General features: G+C 38.9%; 1 protein-coding gene across 2 annotated transcripts in view; it reads left to right on the top strand.

Moving 5' to 3' along the window:
- Positions 1-20246, top strand: part of TTBK2 (tau tubulin kinase 2) — a 232985-nt gene that overhangs the window by 41956 nt on the left and 170783 nt on the right. For both annotated transcript variants that reach the window (XM_072623579.1, XM_072623577.1), the window contains exons 2-3: positions 225-360; positions 19939-20086. In XM_072623579.1, coding sequence (XP_072479680.1) covers positions 292-360; positions 19939-20086 — 217 coding nt within the window. In that variant the 5' untranslated portion in view covers positions 225-291. The remainder of the gene's footprint in view (positions 1-224; positions 361-19938; positions 20087-20246) is intronic.

Below are 20246 nucleotides of genomic sequence, written 5' to 3'. Positions count from 1 at the left end.
GAATATCTTTAGGAAAGTCTGACAAAAGGCATCCTGGGCATTTTAATGTGAAAATATAAGTGCTGTTTTTTAATCCATTAAATACTATTTTTGGAATTGAGTTAGTGCTGGGTATTTTTTTCCCCAGCAAAGCAGCCCAATTAAGGTAATGGTTCCTACTGCTGAAATACTGCTTGTATTAATTAGTCAACCCTGATATGCTGCTGTTGTTTCTCTGTCTTCAGGTTAAATGGAAGTCACCCTTGGGAGCTGGATGCCTGTGTAGTAGATCTACCACGTCAGGAGATTGCGATGAGTGGGGGAGGAGAGCAGCCAGATATCCTCAGTGTTGGTGTCTTGGTCAAAGAAAGATGGAAAGTGGTGGGTATGCTTTTCATATAAAAGCGAGATAGGTCATTATTATTCAGCAGATTATTTTTCAATGAAGCAGTAATAAATGTATTCATTTGCTTGCATACTTGAAGCAGTTTTTCTGTTATTAAGATAATTGTACTGTATTTTCATGGGCACCTAGGTGGTACAGTAAATAGAATACTAGGCCTGAAGTTAGAAAGGTTTATCTTCCTGAGTTCAAATCTGGCCTCAGACACTTCCTAGCTGTGTGACCCTGGGCAAGTCATTTAACCCTGTTTGCGTCAGTTTCCACATTTGTAAAATGAGCTGGAGAAGGAAAGGGCAAACCATCCAGTATCTTTGCCAAGAAAACCCCCAGTGGGGTCATGGAGAATCAGACACAGCTGAGAAACAACGTAACGACCAGAACCACCTTTACGGCCCTTTCTGCTAATCATACAGTGTTGCTGCTTACGCTCATGTACCTGCTGTTTACCATGAAGCTTACCTGGGCAGGAGAGGCCAAGCAAAAATCACACTGTGGGCTTGGTCCTTTTCATAGTCAAGTCCTCCCAGAGGTATGGTCTCTAGTTTTCCACATGATTATTTTTTCATCCAGCACCCAGTCCTTTGCCATTCAAAGTGTTTTGTTAAGAAACTCAGTAAAGTTCTTTTAGGTATTTGTGAGCATTTTGAAGTTCCTTTTTTTCTTTAGGAAATGAAAGTATAATTTTTGTGACACAGCCTGTTGTCCTAGTTGGTGATTTCATAGGCTTCAAAAATGTGCATGTTACTTGCCACTTGACAGAATTTTTTTAGTTTTAAAATTTCTTAATTTTTCATTTAAGTATGGATACTAGTTTTGTTTTATTTTGTTTTTTGATAGACACTTCCCAGTAAACTCCCAAACATACCTCTCTACAATATACATTTCTCAAAAAATAGTTAAGCAAGACTATCTGATAGCCTGGTACACTGATAATGTATTTCAGAAAAGTACTCTTAAAAATTTCATTTCATTTTATTTTATGTTCATTTTAAAATTTTGAATTCCAGATTTCCTTGCTCCTTTCAACCCTTCCCTCACCCATTGAGAAGGCAAGCCACATGGCACTCAGCAGGCACGTGAAGCTAGGCACAATATATTTCCATATTAGGCATTTTCCTTTCATTTTTAAAGGCTTTTTAAAAAATGGTTTTTGTTTTTACGCTACAGTCAGTTTCCTGGTTCATCTTCCCTCCGTGTTGGTACTACTCCTTGCCTCCTACCCCTTCATCAAATCTTCATTGTGGGAGATGAGTATTTAAAACAGCAGAAGGACCGTGATACCTCTATAGTTCTGTATCACAAAGTGTAGAAGTTATCAGAAATTCTTTCAGGTAGCCAGTCAAGCAGAAAATATTTATTGAGCACTACTTTGGTCACAGCACTGTATTAAGTGCAATATATTACAAAGGGTTGGCAGCCCCCCAGGATACATTCTGGAAGGCAGTACATGAAATCCTCTTTCTGGAATATAGTTCCATAGCCTTGGTAACAGTAGCTAATAAGGTCCACAACTTTTCCCTCTCTGTTTTGAACAAATAGGAGCATATTTATTAAAGAGTCAGCTGAGGGAGGTGGCACTCCACCCCCTTTCTTCCTCCAGTCTCCACATCCATACCAGGCTTCCTACTTGTACCATATGGCCAAGTTGGAAGGGGCCCATTTGTCTGAAAGAAGCTCCTCTGCCACATTCTCAAAAAGTGGTCAGGCCTGTTTTGTTAGCAGACCTCCCGGCAAGGAGAACACAGTACCTTCTGAGGAAGCCCTTTCTGTTAACGGCTATCTCTAATGGAAGTTTTCCCTGATAACAGGCTTAAATTGATTCTTTGTAGTTTCCACCTGTGCCTTCTCATTCTGTCCTCTGGGGCCAAGCAGAACAAGTCTGTTCCCCCTTGCCTCATGATAGTCTTTGGAGACAACTAACATTTCCCTCCTGAGCCTTCTCTTTTCTAGGCTAGATACCCCCATTTTCTTCAGCTGATTCCTATTTGACATGAACCTTTTGCTTACATTCCTACTTATAAATGATCTTCCTAAAATGTAGTGCCCAAAAACTAGCCCAATGTTCTGCAAGTGTGGTCTGACCAGGGCAGAATATAGCAGGACAGTCACCTCCTGATTCCTGGACATTATTCCTCTCCACGTAGCCCAAGATCACATTAGTCTTTTTGACAGCCATGTTTTACTACTGACTCATAATTAAAACCATAAAATCTTTTAAAAAGAAACTGCTAAACCATGCCTTCCCCATCTTGTATTTGTGAAATTGATTTTTTTTAAATCACGTGTATGACTGTGTTAGATTTGGCCCAATGTCCTTGTCTGTAAAGATTTTTTTGCATGCAGCTGTTTGTTAGTTATTCCTCTCAGGTTTATGTTTCTTACAGATTTGATAGTAATGTGATATCCTTCCCTTTTATAAAGCTGCTGATATATCTTAATGTGCAACTAAAACATTGTCTTGCACTTTTTGGGGGGAGGGTGGGGTTGTTGTTCCGTGATATTAAAGGAAAAGAAAGAAGTAAGTATTACCACACACTTTATCCAGTCTTTTTCTCCACAAATGCTACTCAGACTTAGTGGTAATGAAGGTTTAGATTGCCTAATGCTTGAAGTAAGTCAGTAGAATTGCTTGGGAAAGAGTGCTGGCAACTCCCCTGCCTGTAGCCTTGTACTAGTAGGCTCAGATAACACTGTAGGGAGAGGATTGGAATTCCAGTCCTAAGAACAGTTACATTGGTCTATTCTATCTTCTGTTAGCATGTCGTTTTCGGGGGCGGGGGTGGGAAAGGGAAGTTAAAAAGTATATTTATTACTTCTTTTCTAGAGTCAGGGACTAGGGAAAGAGGAGAAATATTTTAGAAGGCTGCTTTTAGAAGGCTGAGAGCATATTTCTGTTTTAAAATTAAATTAAATCTGACATTTATTAAGTACTTCCTTTGGGCAGAACATTGTATATTGTTTCAGTAGGTTTAAAACATATATTGTTTCAGTGGGTTTAAAGCATATAATTCATGTGCTTACCACTTAATGAATGAATTCTCAACACTGTAGAAGTTCTGTGACACCACTATCCCTGTGTTGTAGGGAAATAGCAACTCTGTAACCCTTCAGGGTAGAAAGATGCAAATCTTAGGTAAGACATTTGTCCTGCCCTCATGGAGTTTACAGTGGAGTAGGGAGTACTCAAACAACTGCGATAAAAGGGCTGCTCTGGAAGATCTAAGTAGCAGGAAGGGCTTTGCAGATTTCAGAAAACTGAGAAGATTTGCTAGAATTGAAGAAAAATTGCCTTTGAATTGAGCTTTTGAAGGGAATTCATTAGGCGGAGTTTGGAGGGAAGAAAGGAAATTCCTGGCATAGAGAACAGTGTTAGTGAAGTCATGAAATCAGCAGCACACTTTAGTTGATGAATGGCTCACATAGATGGGAGTGTAGAGAACATGGAAGGAGTGTGAGAGAAGGTCAAAAAGCCTCAGATCATGGAGGGCCGTGAATGGTGAAGGAATTTTGTAGGTAGTGAGGTAGTGAGGAACTTTTGAACCGTTTTGAGCTGTGTCATGATGTGCCCTGATTTGTGTGTAAGGAAGATGAACCTGGGTAGCACTATGAAGAATTGCTGGAATTACAGGAAGGTGAAGTTTAGATAGGAAGGTTTGTCAGTTGTTCAGGTAGAACCTATTATGTTGGTACCAGTGGGATTAGAAAGGAGGGGACAAACATTGACAGGATTTAGCAGAGAGGTAAGAGTCAAAGAGTCACTCTGGAATTGGGGGGTCTTACGTGACCATCCAGTGGTTTGAAGATGGAAGGGATCTGAGCTTAAACCTGCCAAAAAAAAAACTGCGATCTGATGTTTTGGTGAGTATCTTTTTGTCTCCACAGAAGCCCAACAAATTATTTCATTACATTTTTGAACTATAGTTTATTTAGTCATTTCCCAATCAGTGGACTTCCTTTTATTTCTAGTTCTTTGCTCCAACGAAAGGTTCTGTTCTATGTATTTTGATATAAATGGGACCTTTCTGTCTTTCCCCTCCTTGGGGTATGTGCCTAGCAGTAGAACCTCTGAGTCAAAGGGTGTAGATATTTTCCCCAAATTGTTTTCCAGAATGGTAGACCCAGTTCATAGCTCTTACCATATGTGTTTGTCTTCCCATTGCCCCCCACAATGTTGATTATTTTTGCTTTTATCACCTTTGCTAGTTTTGATGGCTGTGAAATGAAACTTTATAGTTTGAGTTTGCATTTCTTATTATCAATGATTTGGAAGTTGTTGTGTATTCTTTGTTCCCCAAGAGGACGATGGCATTAGAGAGGTGAGGTCGTAACATGCAGGTGAATTAAGTGAGGGATGACTGATTTGGAACAGTCTTTCATAAGAGGGTAAACAGGTTGTAGTTCTTATTTTGAGAGCTGTTCATGTATCCTTTTTATCACTTATTTATTAAGTATGGTTCTTGTCATTTTTTATTTTGTGTTAATTTTCCTATATATCTTGGATATCAGGCCTTTATCAGAAATATTAGATAGAAAGATATTTTCCCATTTCATATTTTTCATTCTTAGCTGCATTGATTTTTTATTCATGCAAAAGCTTTGTAATTGAAATTGTCTTAATTATAGAAAAATTAATTGTCTACTTTTAGTATTTGTGATTTCTCATTTGGTTAAAAATTCTCCCAGCCATAATTTTGAAAGTACCTCCATCTATTTTCCTTCAAATTTTTTTGACTGTTACCTTTTATTTTTAGGTTGCACATCCATTTGGAAGGTTACCTCATCCTTAGTGATGAAGTAGGGTGATGAGAGAGAGAGAGAGAGAGAGAGAGAGAGAGAGAGAAAGTTGAAAGAGAGAGAGAGAAATACAGGAGCTGAAAGTAGATTCTAAGTTATTTCCTGATAGTAGAGTTCCTAACTCAAGTGCCACTTCCTCCCTGAAGCCTTTCATGATTTCCCCTGTAAGCAATAATCTTTGCCCTTGTATTTCATATAGCATTTTGTTTTGCACCTCACAAATGTGTTATATTATGTATTATACTTAACTTTGAGTCTCATTCCCCTATTAGACTGCATTTTACAAGGGCAGGAACCTTGTGTTAGAAATCTGTTATTCCCTCCAGTACACTGCATAGTGAATCAAGTAGAACCTTTCGTGGTTTGCTGGTGGTGTTGTTTATTAAATGAAGTCCTTTACATATTTCTTCAGAGTTACATTTGTCCCCCTGAAAGCACATCTCTTCCTCCTAAGGGATAATAATAGCTAACTTTTGTATGGTGTTTTAGGGTTTGCTGAGTGTTTTGCGTACGTTCTTATTTGATCCATGGTTTCAACAACTCTGTAAGAAAGGTGCTATTTGGGGTTAGGGGTAGGGTCTGGATTTGTGATTTCTTCTTTGTAGAGAGTTGGCCTTGAAGCCAGGATAAGTCCTCCTCTGACACGTATTGGCTCTGTCATCTTCAGTAAGTCACTTAACTTCTCAGTCCTCTAGGTAAGTGTCTAAAACTGTAAATTGCAGAGAAGGTGCTGACCTGCATGTTTAGGAGTTTCCTCACTCTGAGGTCCCTGTCCTGGTGAAATCGTAGGTCCAGGTCTTATTCCCTAGGGAACCTCTGGGTAAGGAAACTCCCTCAACGAATGTGGGCCAGAAACTGTTCTATAGCTTAGGCTTATGGTGATGCTGGGAAAACTAAGAGGCTAAAAGACTCACATAGGGCTAAACAACTGTTATGTTTAAGACTTGAACCCAAGGCCACTTATCTACCCAGTATACCACTCTGGTACTCTTGCTATCACCATTTTACAGATGAAGAAACTGAGATTCAGAGAAACTAAAAGGCAACTTGCATATGGTCACATGGCTGTTAAGTGTCTCAGAGATGATTTGAATACAAGTCTGTCCTGGCTCCCAGCTTAGCACAATTTACACTACATGACATTACCTCTCTTAAGATTCTTCTGTGCTCTGGAACATTGTAGCTGTCAGTTCTACTCCTAAGAAGGGAACTTTTTACTTAACTGTGTACAGGGCCAAGACCACATAAGAGAATGGGATTGTATTTTAACATGTTCCATTTGGACTGAACTGATAGTCTTGCCAGATAGTTAATATTTCATAAATCTTTGTTGAATTGGACTTAGGTTGGTTTCTGTGGTGTTTTAACAGTTAAGAACTTATAGACTTAACTTACTCCAAGGTTCTGTGACCTCTGAATTTAAGCTAGATTCTGTTGTGTAGGCACAGTGCAAACTAGAGGGCAGTATATCTTACTGAAAGGTTCTTGATTTTTTCTCATTCCACATTTGGAAAAACTCTTTCCCCTGCTGCCCCTTCCAATCCTTTTGTCTCTACCCAACTCAGACTCATGTTTCCCCAGTTCCTGTCCTCCTACAACCCTCCCTTCACTGTATTCTTTGGAATCCCCATTCTATCAATCACAAACTCCTCTCATCTTTCACCTTTTCCTTTTCCATAGTTTTCATCTTGTGTTGTTTATGGAAACTTGACTTTCTCCAGACAGCTTCTCTCTTGCTGCCTCCTTCAGTTCTGGCTGCTGCTTCTCTCATGTTCCGTGACACACTAGGCCAGGAGGAGGAATTGGCATAAAGCTCACTCCCTCATTGTCACTTTCAGACCTTTTCTTTGTTATCACTCAGAAACCTTTCCTCCTTTGCAAGTCATTCCATCCATATTTATATCACCAAATCTAGACACTTATGATTATTTACCAGCTTCTGTGTTGCTGTTTCTCCTTCCTCCCTCTTCCCTCTCCCTCCCCCTCTCCCTCTCCCCTTTCCCTGTCTCTCTCTCTTGCTCTCTCTCTCATTCTCTTTCTCTTTCTCTCTCTCTCTTACTCTCTCTCTCTCTTTCTCTCTCATTCTCTCGCTGTCACTCTCTCTTACTCTCTCTCGCTCTCTCTCTTTCTCTCATTCTCTCTCTCTAGCTCTCTCTTGTTCTCTCTCTCTAGTTCTCTCTCTCTCACTCTCTGCCCCGCCCCTCTCTCCCTTCTTCCCCCTTTCTCTCTCAAAATTATTTATGCCTTTTGTTTTTCACACTACAGCTCTTTACTTATATATTTCTCATTCCTGTAGCATCTTCCTTTGTAACAAAGCAAAACAGTACAATGAATGTACCGGACATTTGTATGCAGCATTTTACACCCATAGTTTTCAACCTTTCTGTGGAGAAGAGAAAATGGATTTTTTTGTCTTTTGCGTTTCTCTTTTAGGGAGTTGGTGTTACTTTGCTTCAGTTTATATGTCTTCCTAGATCTTTCTGAAATTATGCACCTATACATTTTCTTACAGCACAATCATATTCCATTACATTCATATACTATAACTTTTTTCAGCCATTCTCCAGTTGATGGGCATCCTCTCAATTTCTAGCTCTTTACCACCACAAAAATATTTTTGTACATGTGAGTCCTTTTCCTCTTTCTTTGATCTCTGCACTAGGGGTGTACACCTAGTAACGGTATTGCTAGGTCAAAGATATATACAATTTCATCCCTTTAGGGAGAGTTCCGATTTCTTCTCTAGAAAGGTTGGATTAGTTCACAGCTTTACCAACATTGCATTAGTGTCCTACATTTCCAACATTCCCTCCAGCATTTGTCATTTTTTTTTTCTGCCACCTTAGCCAATTTGATGGGCGGAAGGTGATATCTCAGAGTTGTTTTTATTTGCATTTCTCTAGTTCTCTTCTTTTTTTTTTTTATTTTTTAAATTTATTTATTTAACTTTTAACATTCATTTTCACAAAATTTTGGGTTCTAAATTTTCTCCCCATTTGTCCCCTCCCCCCCACCCCAAAACACCGAGCATTCTGATTGCCCCTTTCATCAATCTGCCCTCTCTTCTAACAAACCTCCCTTCCCTTGTCCCCATCTTCTCTTTTGTCCTGTAGGACCAGATAACTTTCTATGCCCCATTACCTGTATTTCTTATTTCCTAGTAGCAAGAACAGTACTCGACAATTGTTCCTAAAACTTTGAGTTCCAACTTCTCCCCATCCCTCCCTCCCTACCCATTCCCTTTGGGAAGGCAAACAATTCAATATAGGCCATATCTGTGTAGTTTTGTAAATGATTTCCATAATAGTTGTGTTGCGTAAGACTAACTATATTTCCCTCCATCCTATCCTGCCCCCCATTGCTTCTGTTCTCTCTTTTGATCCTGTCCCTCCCCAAGAGTGTTGACTTCAAATTGCTCCCTCCTCCTACTGCCCTCCCTTCCATCATCCCTCCCACCCAGCTTATCCCCTTCTCCCCCACTTTCCTGTATTGTAAGGTAGGTTTTCATATCAAAATGAGTGTGCATTTTATTCCTTCTTTTAGTGGAATGTGATGAGAGTAAGTTTCATGTTTTTATCTCACCTCCCCTCTTTTTCCCTCCACTGAAGTCTTTTGCTTGCCTCTTTTATGAGAGATAATTTGTCACATTCCATTACTCCCTTTCTCCTCCCAATATATTTCTCTCTCACTGCTTAATTTCATTTTTTTAAAGATATGATCCCATCTTATTCAATTCACTCTGTGCTGTGTGTGTGTGTGTGATCCCACCCACTACCCAGATACTGAAAAGTTTCAAGAGTTAGAAATATTGTCTTTCCGTGTAGGAATGTAAACAGTTCAACTTTAGTAAGTCCCTTATGACTTCTCTTTGCTGTTTACCTTTTCATGCTTCTCTTCATTCTTGTGTTTGAAAGTCAAATTTTCTTTTCAGTTCTGGTCTTTTCATCAAGAATGCTTGAAAGTCCTCTATTTCATTGAAAGACCATTTTTTCCCCTGAAGTATTATACTCAGTTTTGCTGGGTAGGTGATTCTTGGTTTTAGTCCTAGTTCCTTTGACTTCTAGAATATCCTATTCCACGCCCTTTGATGCCTTAATGTTGAAGCTGCTAGATCTTGTGTTATTCTGATTGTATTTCCACAATACTCAAATTGTTTTCTTTCTAGCTGTTTGCAATATTTTCTCCTTGACCTGGGAACTCTGGAATTTGGCTATAATGTTCCTAGGAGTTTCTCTCTTTGGATATCTTTTAGGTGGTAATTGGTGGATTCTTTCAATATGTATTTTGCCCTCTGGTTCTAGAATCTCAGGGCAGTTTTCCTTGATAATTTCATGAAAGATGATATCTAGGCTCTTTTTTTGATCATGGCTTTCAGGTAGTCCCATAATTTTTAAATTGTCTCTTCTGGATCTATTTTCCAGGTCAGTTGTTTTTCCAGTGAGATATTTCACATTATCTTCCATTTTTTCATTCTTTTGGTTTTGTTTTGTGATTTCTTGGTTTCTCATAAAGTCATTAGCCTCCATCTATTCCATTCTAATTTTGAAAGAACTATTTTCTTCAGTGAGCTTTTGAACCTCCTTTTCCATTTGGCTAATCCTGCTTTTGAAAGCATTCTTCTCCTCATTGGCTTTTTGAACCTCTTTTGCCAATTGAGTTAGCCTATTTTTCAAGGTGTTATTTTCTTCAGCATTTTTGTGGGTCTCCTTTAGCAAGGTGTTGACCTGTTTTTCATGCTTTTCTTTCATCTCTCTCATTTCTCTTCCCAGTTTTCCCTCTACCTCGCTAACTTGATTTTCAAAATCCTTTTTGAACTTCTCCATGGCCTGAACCCATTGAACATTTATTTTGGATGTTTGGGATACAGAAGCCTTGACTTTTATGTCTTTCCCTGATGATAAGCATTGTTCTTCCTTATCCTAAAGGATGGGAGGAGATATCTATTCACCATGAAAGTAACCTTCTATAGTCTTGTTTTTTTTCCCCCTTTTTTGGGCATTTTCCCACCCAGTTACTTGACTTTTGGGCCCTTTGTCAAGAGTAGGGTATACTCTGGGAATCTGTGAGATCTCAGTTCCTCCAAAGTGGCATGATCAAGCATGTACCAGTCTGAACACAGAGAGGGATTTTTATGCCCAGAATTTTAGCAGTTATCTCTCCTCAGCCACCTGGCCTCCAGTTCCACCAAGTCAACACTGGGGGCTGATTTTCAGATAAGCTGGATGGGCAAGGCCAGCATTCAGTGTGAGACAAAGACCAGCTCTGCCAGGGCTTCCACCCAGGGCTGAGGTAAGACTCAGCTCTTCAGTGCCCCCAGGGGTTTTTAAGCTCCAACAATGTATGGGCTGCTGTGCAGTCTCTGTGGCCACTGCCTGCTCCTGGAGCTATGGGAAGGCCCTTCTCCCTTCCTGGCCACCTCATAAAACCCCGTCACTGACCTTTGGCGCCTGTGGGCCAAGGTATCTGAGGACCTGCTGTTGCGACTGGAGATTCCACCCCCGAGGTGTCCTCCTCCCAGAATCTCCTTGTGCCCCGTGACCAAGGCTGGGCTGGGCTCCACTCTGCTTCCTGTGCAACCAACGTTTCCCGTGGGTCTTTCAGGTCACCCTGGGCTGGAAATCTCCTCCACTCTGTTGTTCTCCACTTCTGCTACTCCAGAATTTGTTCAGAGTCCCTCTCTACAGGTATTTTATGGGCTCTGGAGGGAGACCCTGCGTAAGTGTGTCTTTCTAGTCCACCATCTTGCCTCCACCCCGAGTTCTCTTCTTTTTTATATGACTATTGATCATTTTGATTTCTTTCTCTAAGAACTGTCTCTTCATAACTTTGACCATTTATCATTTGGAGAATAGTTCTCATTTTTGTCATTTTGGCCGAGTTCCCTTTATATTTGAGAGATGAGAACTTTATCAGAAAAACTAGCTACAAAATTTCCCCTCAATTTCCCACTTTTTTCTAGTTTTGGCTGCTTTGATATTGTTTGTGCGAAAGCTTTAATTTTATATAATCAAAGTTATCCATTTTACATCCTATGAACTTTTTTATCTCTTGTTTGGTCATGAAGTCTTCCCCAGTCCATATATCTGACAACAGGTAGTTTTTTCCACACTCCCCTAACTTGCTTATGCTATCATGCTTTATATTTCTTAACTCTTTTTTTTTTTTTTGATCCGATTTTTTTTTATTTTTATTTTTTAATGTTCAACAATCACTGCCATACAATTGAGATTTTATCCCCACCACCTACCCCCTACTACCCCCCTCCCTCCCCACGACTGCATACAATTCTGTATAGATTCTACATATACTTTCCTATTGAGTATAGTTTCACTATAGTCATGCTATGTAGTCAGACTAAAATAAATGAAAGAAATCGTATAACAAATCAGAACATGATACACAAACACATACACATACACAAACATGATCTGCTACATTTTGTGAGTGACTTCCATATTTCTTTCTCTGAGTGTGGAAGGCATTTTGCCTTGAGAACCACCTTTGGGATTTTTTTTTTTTATAAGAAGTTTTTGCGTTATTGCAAAAATCCAAGTCTGCCAGAAAAACTCTCACACACTGTGGTCGTTGCTGTGCACAAAGTTCTCCTGGTTCTGCTCCTTTCACTCAGCATCAGGTCATATAAGTCCTTCCAGGCCTCTCTGAAGTCTTCTTGTTCATCATTTCTTATGGCACAATAGTACTCCATTACATTCATATACCATAATTTATTCAGCCATTCCCCAATTGATGGACATCCCCTTGACTTCCAGTTTTTGGCAACTACATAGAGTGCTGCTATAAATATTTTTGTACATGTGGGACCCTTTCCCATTTTTATGATCTCTTGGGGATATAGTCCTAGTAGCGATATTGCTGGGTCAAAGGGTATGCACATTTTTGTAGCCCTTTGGGCATAGTTCCAAATTGCTCTGCAGAATGGTTGGATGCGCTCGCAGCTCCACCAACAATGAATTAGTGTTCCAATTCTCCCACATCCTCTCCAGCATTTATCATTTTCTTGTTCTGTCATGTTTGCCAATCTTATAGGTGTGATGTGGTACCTCAGAGTTGTTTTGATTTGCATCTCTCTAACTAATAGTGATTTAGAGCATTTTTTCATATGATTATAGATATCTTTAATTTCTTCCTCTGAAAATTGCCTGTTCATATCCTTTGACCATTTATCAATTGGGGAATGACTTGTATGATTATACATTTGGGTCAGTTCTCTATATATTCTAGAAATGAGGCCTTTATCCCCGAGCTTAGCTGTAAAAATTCTTTCCCAATTTACTACATCCCTCCGGATTTTGGTTGCATTGGGTTTGGTTGTGCAAAAACTTCTCAGTTTAATGTAATCAAAATTATCCATTTTGCATTTCATAATGCTTTCTATCTCTCCTTTAGTAAAGAATTCTTCCCTTCTCCATAGATCTGATAAATACACTATTCCTTGCTTTTCCAGTTTATTCATGGTATCAATCTTTATACCTAAATCATGTAACCACTTGGACTTTATTCTTGTGTACGGTGTCAGGTATGGGTCTATGCCTAATTTCCGCCACAGTTATCCAGTTTTCCCAGCAATTTTTGTCAAACAATGAGTTCTTATCCCAGAAGCTGGGGTCCTTGGGTTTATCAAACAGAAGGTTGCTATATTCCTTGCCTACTGCATCTTGAGTGCCAAGTCTATTCCACTTGTCTACCTCTCTGTTTCTTAGCCAATACCAAGTGGTTTTGATAATTGCTGCTTTATAGTACAGTTTGAGGTCTGGTAGTGCTAGGCCACCTTCCCAAGCATTTCTTTTCATTAGTCCCTTTGATATTCTGGACCTTTTGTTTTTCCAAATGAATTTTGATATTATTTTATCCAGCTCTAGAAAATAATTGTCTGATAGTTTAATTGGTATGGCACTAAATAAGTATATTAATTTAGGTAGAATTGTCATTTTTATTATATTAGCACGGCCTACCCATGAGCAACTAATGTTTTTCCACTTACTTAAATCTGACTTTATTTGTGCAAAAAGTGTCTTGTAATTGTGTTCATATAATCCCTGGGTTTGTTTTGGCAGGTAGACTCCTAAGTATTTTATACTGTCTACCCTAGCTTTAAATGGGATTTCTCTTTCTATCTCTTGCTGTTGGACTTTGTTGCTAATATATAGGAACGCAGAAGATTTGTGTGGGTTTATTTTGTAACCTGCAACTTTGCCAAAGTTGTTTATTAATTCAAGTAATTTTTTACTTGAATCTCTGGAATTCTCTAGGTAAATCATCATATCATCTGCAAAGAGTGATAACTTAGTTTCTTCTTTGGCTATTCTTATTCCTTGAATATCTTTATCTTGTCTAATTGCTACAGCTAACATTTCTAGTACCATATTGAATAATAGTGGTGATAATGGACAACCTTGTTTCACCCCTGATCTTATTGGGAATGCATCTAGCTTATCCCCATTGCATATAATGCTTGCTGAAGGTTTTAGATAGATACTGCTTATTATTTTATGGAAAGTTCCCTTTATTCCTACGTTCTCCAGTGTTTTTAGTAGGAATGGGTGTTGTATTTTGTCAAAAGCTTTTTCTGCATCTATTGAGATAATCATGTGGTTTTTGTTAGCTTTGTTGTTGATGTGATCGATAATGCTAATAGTTTTCCTAATATTGAACCAGCCCTGTAGTCCTGGTATGAATCCTACCTGATCATAATGTATTAATCTCGTGATAAGATGCTGTATTCGTTTTGCTAAAATCTTATTTAAAATTTTTGCATCTATATTCATTAGGGAAATTGGTCTATAATTTTCTTTCTCTGTTTTGTCTCTTCCTGGTTTGGGTATCAAAACCATATTTGTATCATAGAAAGAATTTGGGAGGACTCCTTCTTCCCCAATTTTCAAAAATAGTGTATGTAGTATTGGAATTAACTGTTCTTTAAATGTTTGATAGAATTCACTTGTGAATCCATCTGGCCCTGGAGATTTTTTCCTAGGGAGTTCATTGATGGCTTGTTCAATTTCTTTTTCTGAGATGGGGTTGTTTAAGTATTCAACTTCCTCTTCTGTTAATCTGGGCAATTTGTATTTTTTAAAATAGTCATCCATCTCGTTTAGATTATCGAATTTGTGGGCATAAAGTTGGGCAAAGTAGTTTCTAATTATTGTTTTAATTTTCTCCTCATTGGAGGTGAGTTCACCCCTTTCATTTTTAATATTAGTAATTTGATTTTCTTCTTTCTTTTTTTTAATCAGATTAACCAAAGGTTTATCAATTTTATTAGTTTTTTCATAAAACCAACTATTGGTTTTATTTATTAATTCAATAGTTTTCTTAATTTCAATTTTATTAATCTCTCCTTTGGTTTTCAGTATTTCTAATTTGGTATTTACTTGGGGATTTTCAATTTGTTCTTTTTCTAGCTTTTTCAACTGCAAGCCTAAGTCATTGATCTCCTCTTTCTCTATTTTATTTATGTAAGCATTCAGAGATATAAAACTTCCCCTAATAACTGCTTTTGCAGTATCCCATAAGTTTTGGTATGTTGTCTCACTATTGTCATTCTCTTGAATGAAATTGTTGATTGTTTCTATGATTTCTTCTTTAACCCAACCCTTCTTTAGAATTAGATTATTTAGTTTCCAATTGATTTTTTGGTTTTTCTTTCCATGGCCTTTTATTACATGTAATTTTTAATGCATTATGATCTGAAAAGGATGCATTGATTATCTCTACCTTTCTGCACTGGATTGTGAGATTTTTATGTCCTAGTACATGGTCAATTTTTGTAAATGTTCCATGTACCGCTGAGAAAAAGGTATATTCCTTTCTATTCCCATTTAATTTTCTCCAAAGATCTATCATATCTACCTTATCCAGAGTTTTATTTACCTCCTTAACCTCTTTCTTGTTTATTTTGAGGTTAGATTTATTGAGTTCAGAGAGGGGGAGGTTGAGGTCCCCCACTAGTATAGTTTTGCTATCAATTTCTTCCTTCAACTCCCCCAACCTCTCCTCTAAGAATCTGGATGCTATACCACTTGGAGCATACATGTTTAGTAATGATATTGCTTCATTGTCTATGGTGCCTTTTAGCAGGATATAGTTTCCATCCTTATCCCTTTTGATTAGATCTATTTCTGCTTTTGCTTTGTCTGAGATTAGGATTGCTACTCCTGCTTTCTTACATGAGCTGAAGCACAATATATTCTGCTCCATCCTTTGACCTTTATCCTATGTGTATCCCCCCGTTTCAAATGTGTTTCTTGTAAGCAGCATATTGTTGGATTATGGCTTTTAATCCATTCTGCTATCCGTCTCCGTTTTATGGGAGAGTTCATTCCATTCACATTCAGTTATGATTACAATCTGTGTATTTCCCTCCAACCTCTTTCCCACCATTTGTGCTTTTAGCTCTCCCGTCTCCCTTCCCCTCCTCAATAGTATTCACTTTTCTCCCCCTCCTCCTGCAGCCTTCCCCTCCTTCTTTTAGCCCCCCTCCCTTTTACTCCCCTTTACTCTTATTGCTTCTTTCCTCCCTTTTAGCCACCCTCCCCTTTCCTCCCCCTTCCCCTCCTACTACCTATAGAGCTAGTTAGGATTATCTACTTAAGATTATTGTTCCCTCCTTTGAACAAATCGAATGAGAGTACCTCTCAAACAATGCTCATCTCCCTCCCCTCCTTCCCTCTACTATAGTTTTGTACTTCTTCCTGTGATATAATTTGCCATTTTCTGCTTCCCCCTTTTCACACCTCCTATTACAATCCCTTCTCATACTTAAATCATATTTTTGACATGACATCATTTACTTTATGCCCGTTCCCTCTACATATATCCCTTTTATCATAATAGCTGCACAGTTCTCAAGATTAACAGGTGTCATCTTCCCTTATAGGGAGGTAAACAGTTTGCCCTAATTGAGTAGCAAGTTTTTATTTTTGTTTTTTCCTCTCTGTTTACCTTTTTATGATTCTCTGGAGACCTGCATTTGAAGATCAAATTGTCTATTGAGTTCTGGTGTTTTGGTCAGGAAGCTCTGGAAATCCCTTATTTCGTTGAATGACTTTCTCCTTGCCTGAAATGTTATGCTGAACTTTGCTGAGTAGTTGATCCTTGGTTGAAGTCCCAACTCCTTTGCCTTACGGAATATTGGGTTCCAATTCTTTCGATCTTTTAATGTAGAAGCTGCAAGGTCCTGTGTGATCCTGACTGTGTGTCCTTGATATTTGAATTGTTTCTTTCTGGCTGCTTGTAGTATTTTCTCCTTCACTTGATAGCTCTGGAATTTGGCAACTATATTTCTTGGGGTTTTGAGTTTGGGATCCCTTTCGGGAGGGGAACGGTGGATTCTTTCGATGACTATTTTGCCTTCTGAGTCTAGTACTTCTGGGCAGTTTTCCTTGATGATTTACTGGAAGATATTGTCCAGACTCTTTTCTTCATCATGGGTCTCTGGCAGGCCAATAATTCTTAAATTTTCTCTCCTGGATCTATTTTCCAGGTCAGTTGTTTTTCCAATTAAATATTTTACATTTTCTTCTATCTTTTCATTCTTTAGATTTTGTTTGACTGATTCTTGTTGCCTCATTGAGTCATTAGTTTCTACTTGCCCAATTCTAATCTTCATCATAGTGTTTTCTTCAGTTAGCTTTTGCATCTCCTTTTCCATCTGACCAATTTTTCCCTCTAAGGAGCTATTTTCTCCATTTAATTTTTGTACTTCTTTTTCCATTCGACCAATTTTCCCAGTTAGGTTTTGGGTTTCCTTTTCCATCTGATCAATTTTCCCTATTAGGTTTTGAGTTTCCTTTTCCGTTTGATTAACTCTTCCTTTTAGGGAATTATTCTCTCCAGTTAATTTTTGAACTTCCTTTTCCATTTGTTCCATTTTCCTTTTCAGAGTGATGTTCTCATCAGTGAATTCTTTTTTTATAATTTTAAAATCATTGGCCAGTTTTTCTTTTATATCCTCCTTCAGATGTTCCAGGTAATCTAGTTGTGCTTGCGAGAAATTAATAGTCCCATCTGAGGTTTCAGATGGAAGTACAGTCTCAGCTCTGACCTCTTTGGTGTTTGTGTTTTGGTCCTTATCCCCATAGAAAGATTCTATGGTTTTTTCACTTTTTGTCTGCTTTTTCCGATTCATGATGTTGGCTGAGTGTTGTAGCTTCTGGTTCTTTCAGTCAGAAGATACAGATCTTTTAAATTGAGCTGATGTGTGTCTAGGCTAAAAGCAGGCTTTTTTTTTTTTTTTTTTGTTTCCCAGATCAACATTGGGGTTAGCTTGTTAGGTGTGTGGGAGGGGTGGTCTGGTCTCAGGAGATCTCCTCAGCTGACATGAGGCAAAGGCACGGTCAGGGGATGGTGATCCCAGCTTCCCTATTGTCTTCCCTTTTCCCCTAGAGGGCTGAGGCACGCCTAGAAGCTAATGCGTGTTCCCGCCCCTCCTGGGGCTTGTCTCCCATCTCTGAGGCTTGCCTGGGTCTCAATGCGAATTTTCTCTGCCCTGGGTCGTCTGTCCTTCCAGATCACCTCCGCCACAGTAGGAAGAATCCCCCTTTGCTATTTTTCTAGCCTCTGGTGTTATGAGACTATTTGCCCCCTTCTGCTGTTCCCGCTGATCCAGAATTAATCTGGGGAAGAATTTTATGGTTCTTTCACGGTCATCAGCGGGGAGGAGAGAGCATTTACTGATCACTCCGCCATCCTAGCTCCTGGAAGTTCAAGTAGTTGACTTACCGAAGTTTAGTCTTCAGGCTGAAGGTTTCAAGGGCTGCTGCGCTGATGTCTGGCGCTCAGCGGCTCTCACCGGCTCGGTTTGGTTTGTCTCCTGCTCCGCTGGTTTTGCCCGCCTCTCTCGGGCTTCTCAGGTCCCTTCCACCCTGCTGCGCTGACCGCGCTGCGCTGTGTGCTGGGGGCTTATCCCCGCGGAACAGATCCTTCCCGTGGACCTTCCAGTCCAACCTGGGCTCCGAATCTGTCAAAGTCTGTCACCCACTGGATTCTACACCTCCAAAGTCTGGTCAGATTCTCCTTTCAGAGATATCCAGAGGAGTTTGTCCAGGAGCTTAGGTGAGTCGTTGCTTTCACTCCGCCATCTTGGCTCCACCCCCCGATCTCTATTTCTTAAGTCTTTCAAAGTTGTCTTTAAAATGTTATGTAAATTGTTTTCCTTTTCTCACTTCATTATGAATCTTTTTATATGAATCTTCCCGGGTTTCATTGAAATAGTCCCTTTTATCTCTGGGCAATGCTGTATTGTTAGCCTAACTTTTTTCTTAGCCCTGTGCTAAGTCTGAAGTCCCAGGCCCTCTGGGAAGCCCCTCACTGCCAGCCTGGACCCAGGACTGAGCTCACAGTCTGATCTGCTTTGGGTGAACTGCCCAGTCCTGTTTAGAGTCTACTCTTACTCCCCTCTTTCCTTAGGAGCTTGCCCTATGGGGGCGGGGGGCGGTTATTTCCTCCATTGATTTCTTGAAGTCTCTGACACCTTTCCAGCTTATCTAGAAACATGCTCAAAAAATCTTAAGCTTTCACTTGTCCTGCCATCCCCTCATGCTGTTGCCTTGTAGTCTTCTCCTTCACAATCATATTCCTAGAAAGTTCCTTTAAAATGTATTATAATATAATAACACAAATACAAATTACACAACTACACAAGACAAACACAAATACATGTTATATATTATAATATGCAGCATATTATAATATATATTAAATAATGTAATATAAAAATCCCTCATATACCACCAGCTTATTTCTCGAACTCTTTTAATCTAGCTTCCAATGCTATCACTATTGAAATTTCTCTTGGAGGTTACCAGTGATCTCTTAACTATTAAAGTCATTGACCTTTTCTGTATCCTCATGCTCTTTGATCTTTCTGTAACTATTAAGTACCCCTCCTCCCAGATACTCTCATCTATTTTTTTCGGTGACATTGCTCTCTCCTGATTTTCTTTTTGTTTGACTGTTGCTCAGTTTGCACTTTTGGTTCATCACCGATCTCTTGCCCTTTAAGTGTAGTTGTTTCCCTTTGGAAATTTGATATTCTTTTCTCCTTGGTATCACTCCTAAAACCTTGGTTAATGACAAGAAGAGGCCTTGATGTTTAATATTTGACAGAAGGTTGACCTATTGAGTCATGGAGCCTACTACGTTTCACCAACAACAACTATGTAGAGGTTTGTGGTTCAGTTTTCTAATACATACTCAAAACTTTCTTGCAGTTCCCCAAAAAGTCTTGACCCTTTAAATTGGAGAAATATAGATAGAGTTAGAGCTGGTTAAATTATTAAAAACTGTGAAGAACGTGATAAAAGATTAATTTGCCTTGTTCAGAGTTTCCTCTGAATTGTTTGAGTACAAAAATATATAGTGGACTGTAGCAGTAATATATCTGTCTTTTGAATGGGATTGGGGGAAATGATATTTCTGGACACTATATTGTCAGGGTCATTTCTTATGCAAACTGCATCTGAAGGAAAACACAAGAGGGGATAAAGTGGCTCTTTTTTATGTTATCAATAGGAATTTTCTTTTCTTTTTTCAACATGCAGAATTTTTATACCATTGTGCTTTTCATGACATTATATTTTTTCATTATATGAAGTATAATAAAATTAGCTATATGTACAATTTTCAAAATTTAAGAAAGAATCTAAAAATTTTAGTTTGATTTTCAATTACATGGTCTGCCAGTAACATTTTTTCCCCTTTCTTTCTCCTTCCCCCCTTTTATGCTTTTATTCCCTATGCAGTTGAGAAAAATAGGGGGTGGGGGCTTTGGAGAAATTTACGACGCCTTGGACTTGCTCACCAGGGAAAATGTTGCCTTGAAAGTAGAATCAGCTCAACAACCAAAACAAGTTCTGAAAATGGAAGTCGCTGTGTTGAAGAAACTGCAAGGTAAGATACATTATTTTATATACTCCTAATCTCCTAGCCTGTCTTTTTCTGTGCCTTCATTTGAATCTTAATCATTAGTTGAATTGACTTATTTCATTTGGGGATGAAGGCAAAATTTCTGGGTAGGTGTAGTCATCTTTGGCAATCTTCTTTTGGAAGT

Source organism: Notamacropus eugenii, chromosome 7 (assembly GCF_028372415.1).
Source record: "Notamacropus eugenii isolate mMacEug1 chromosome 7, mMacEug1.pri_v2, whole genome shotgun sequence".
Classification (NCBI taxonomy): Eukaryota; Metazoa; Chordata; class Mammalia; order Diprotodontia; family Macropodidae; genus Notamacropus; species Notamacropus eugenii.
Note: the sequence above shows the minus strand (reverse complement) of the source record. Positions and strands in the feature narration are given on the sequence as shown.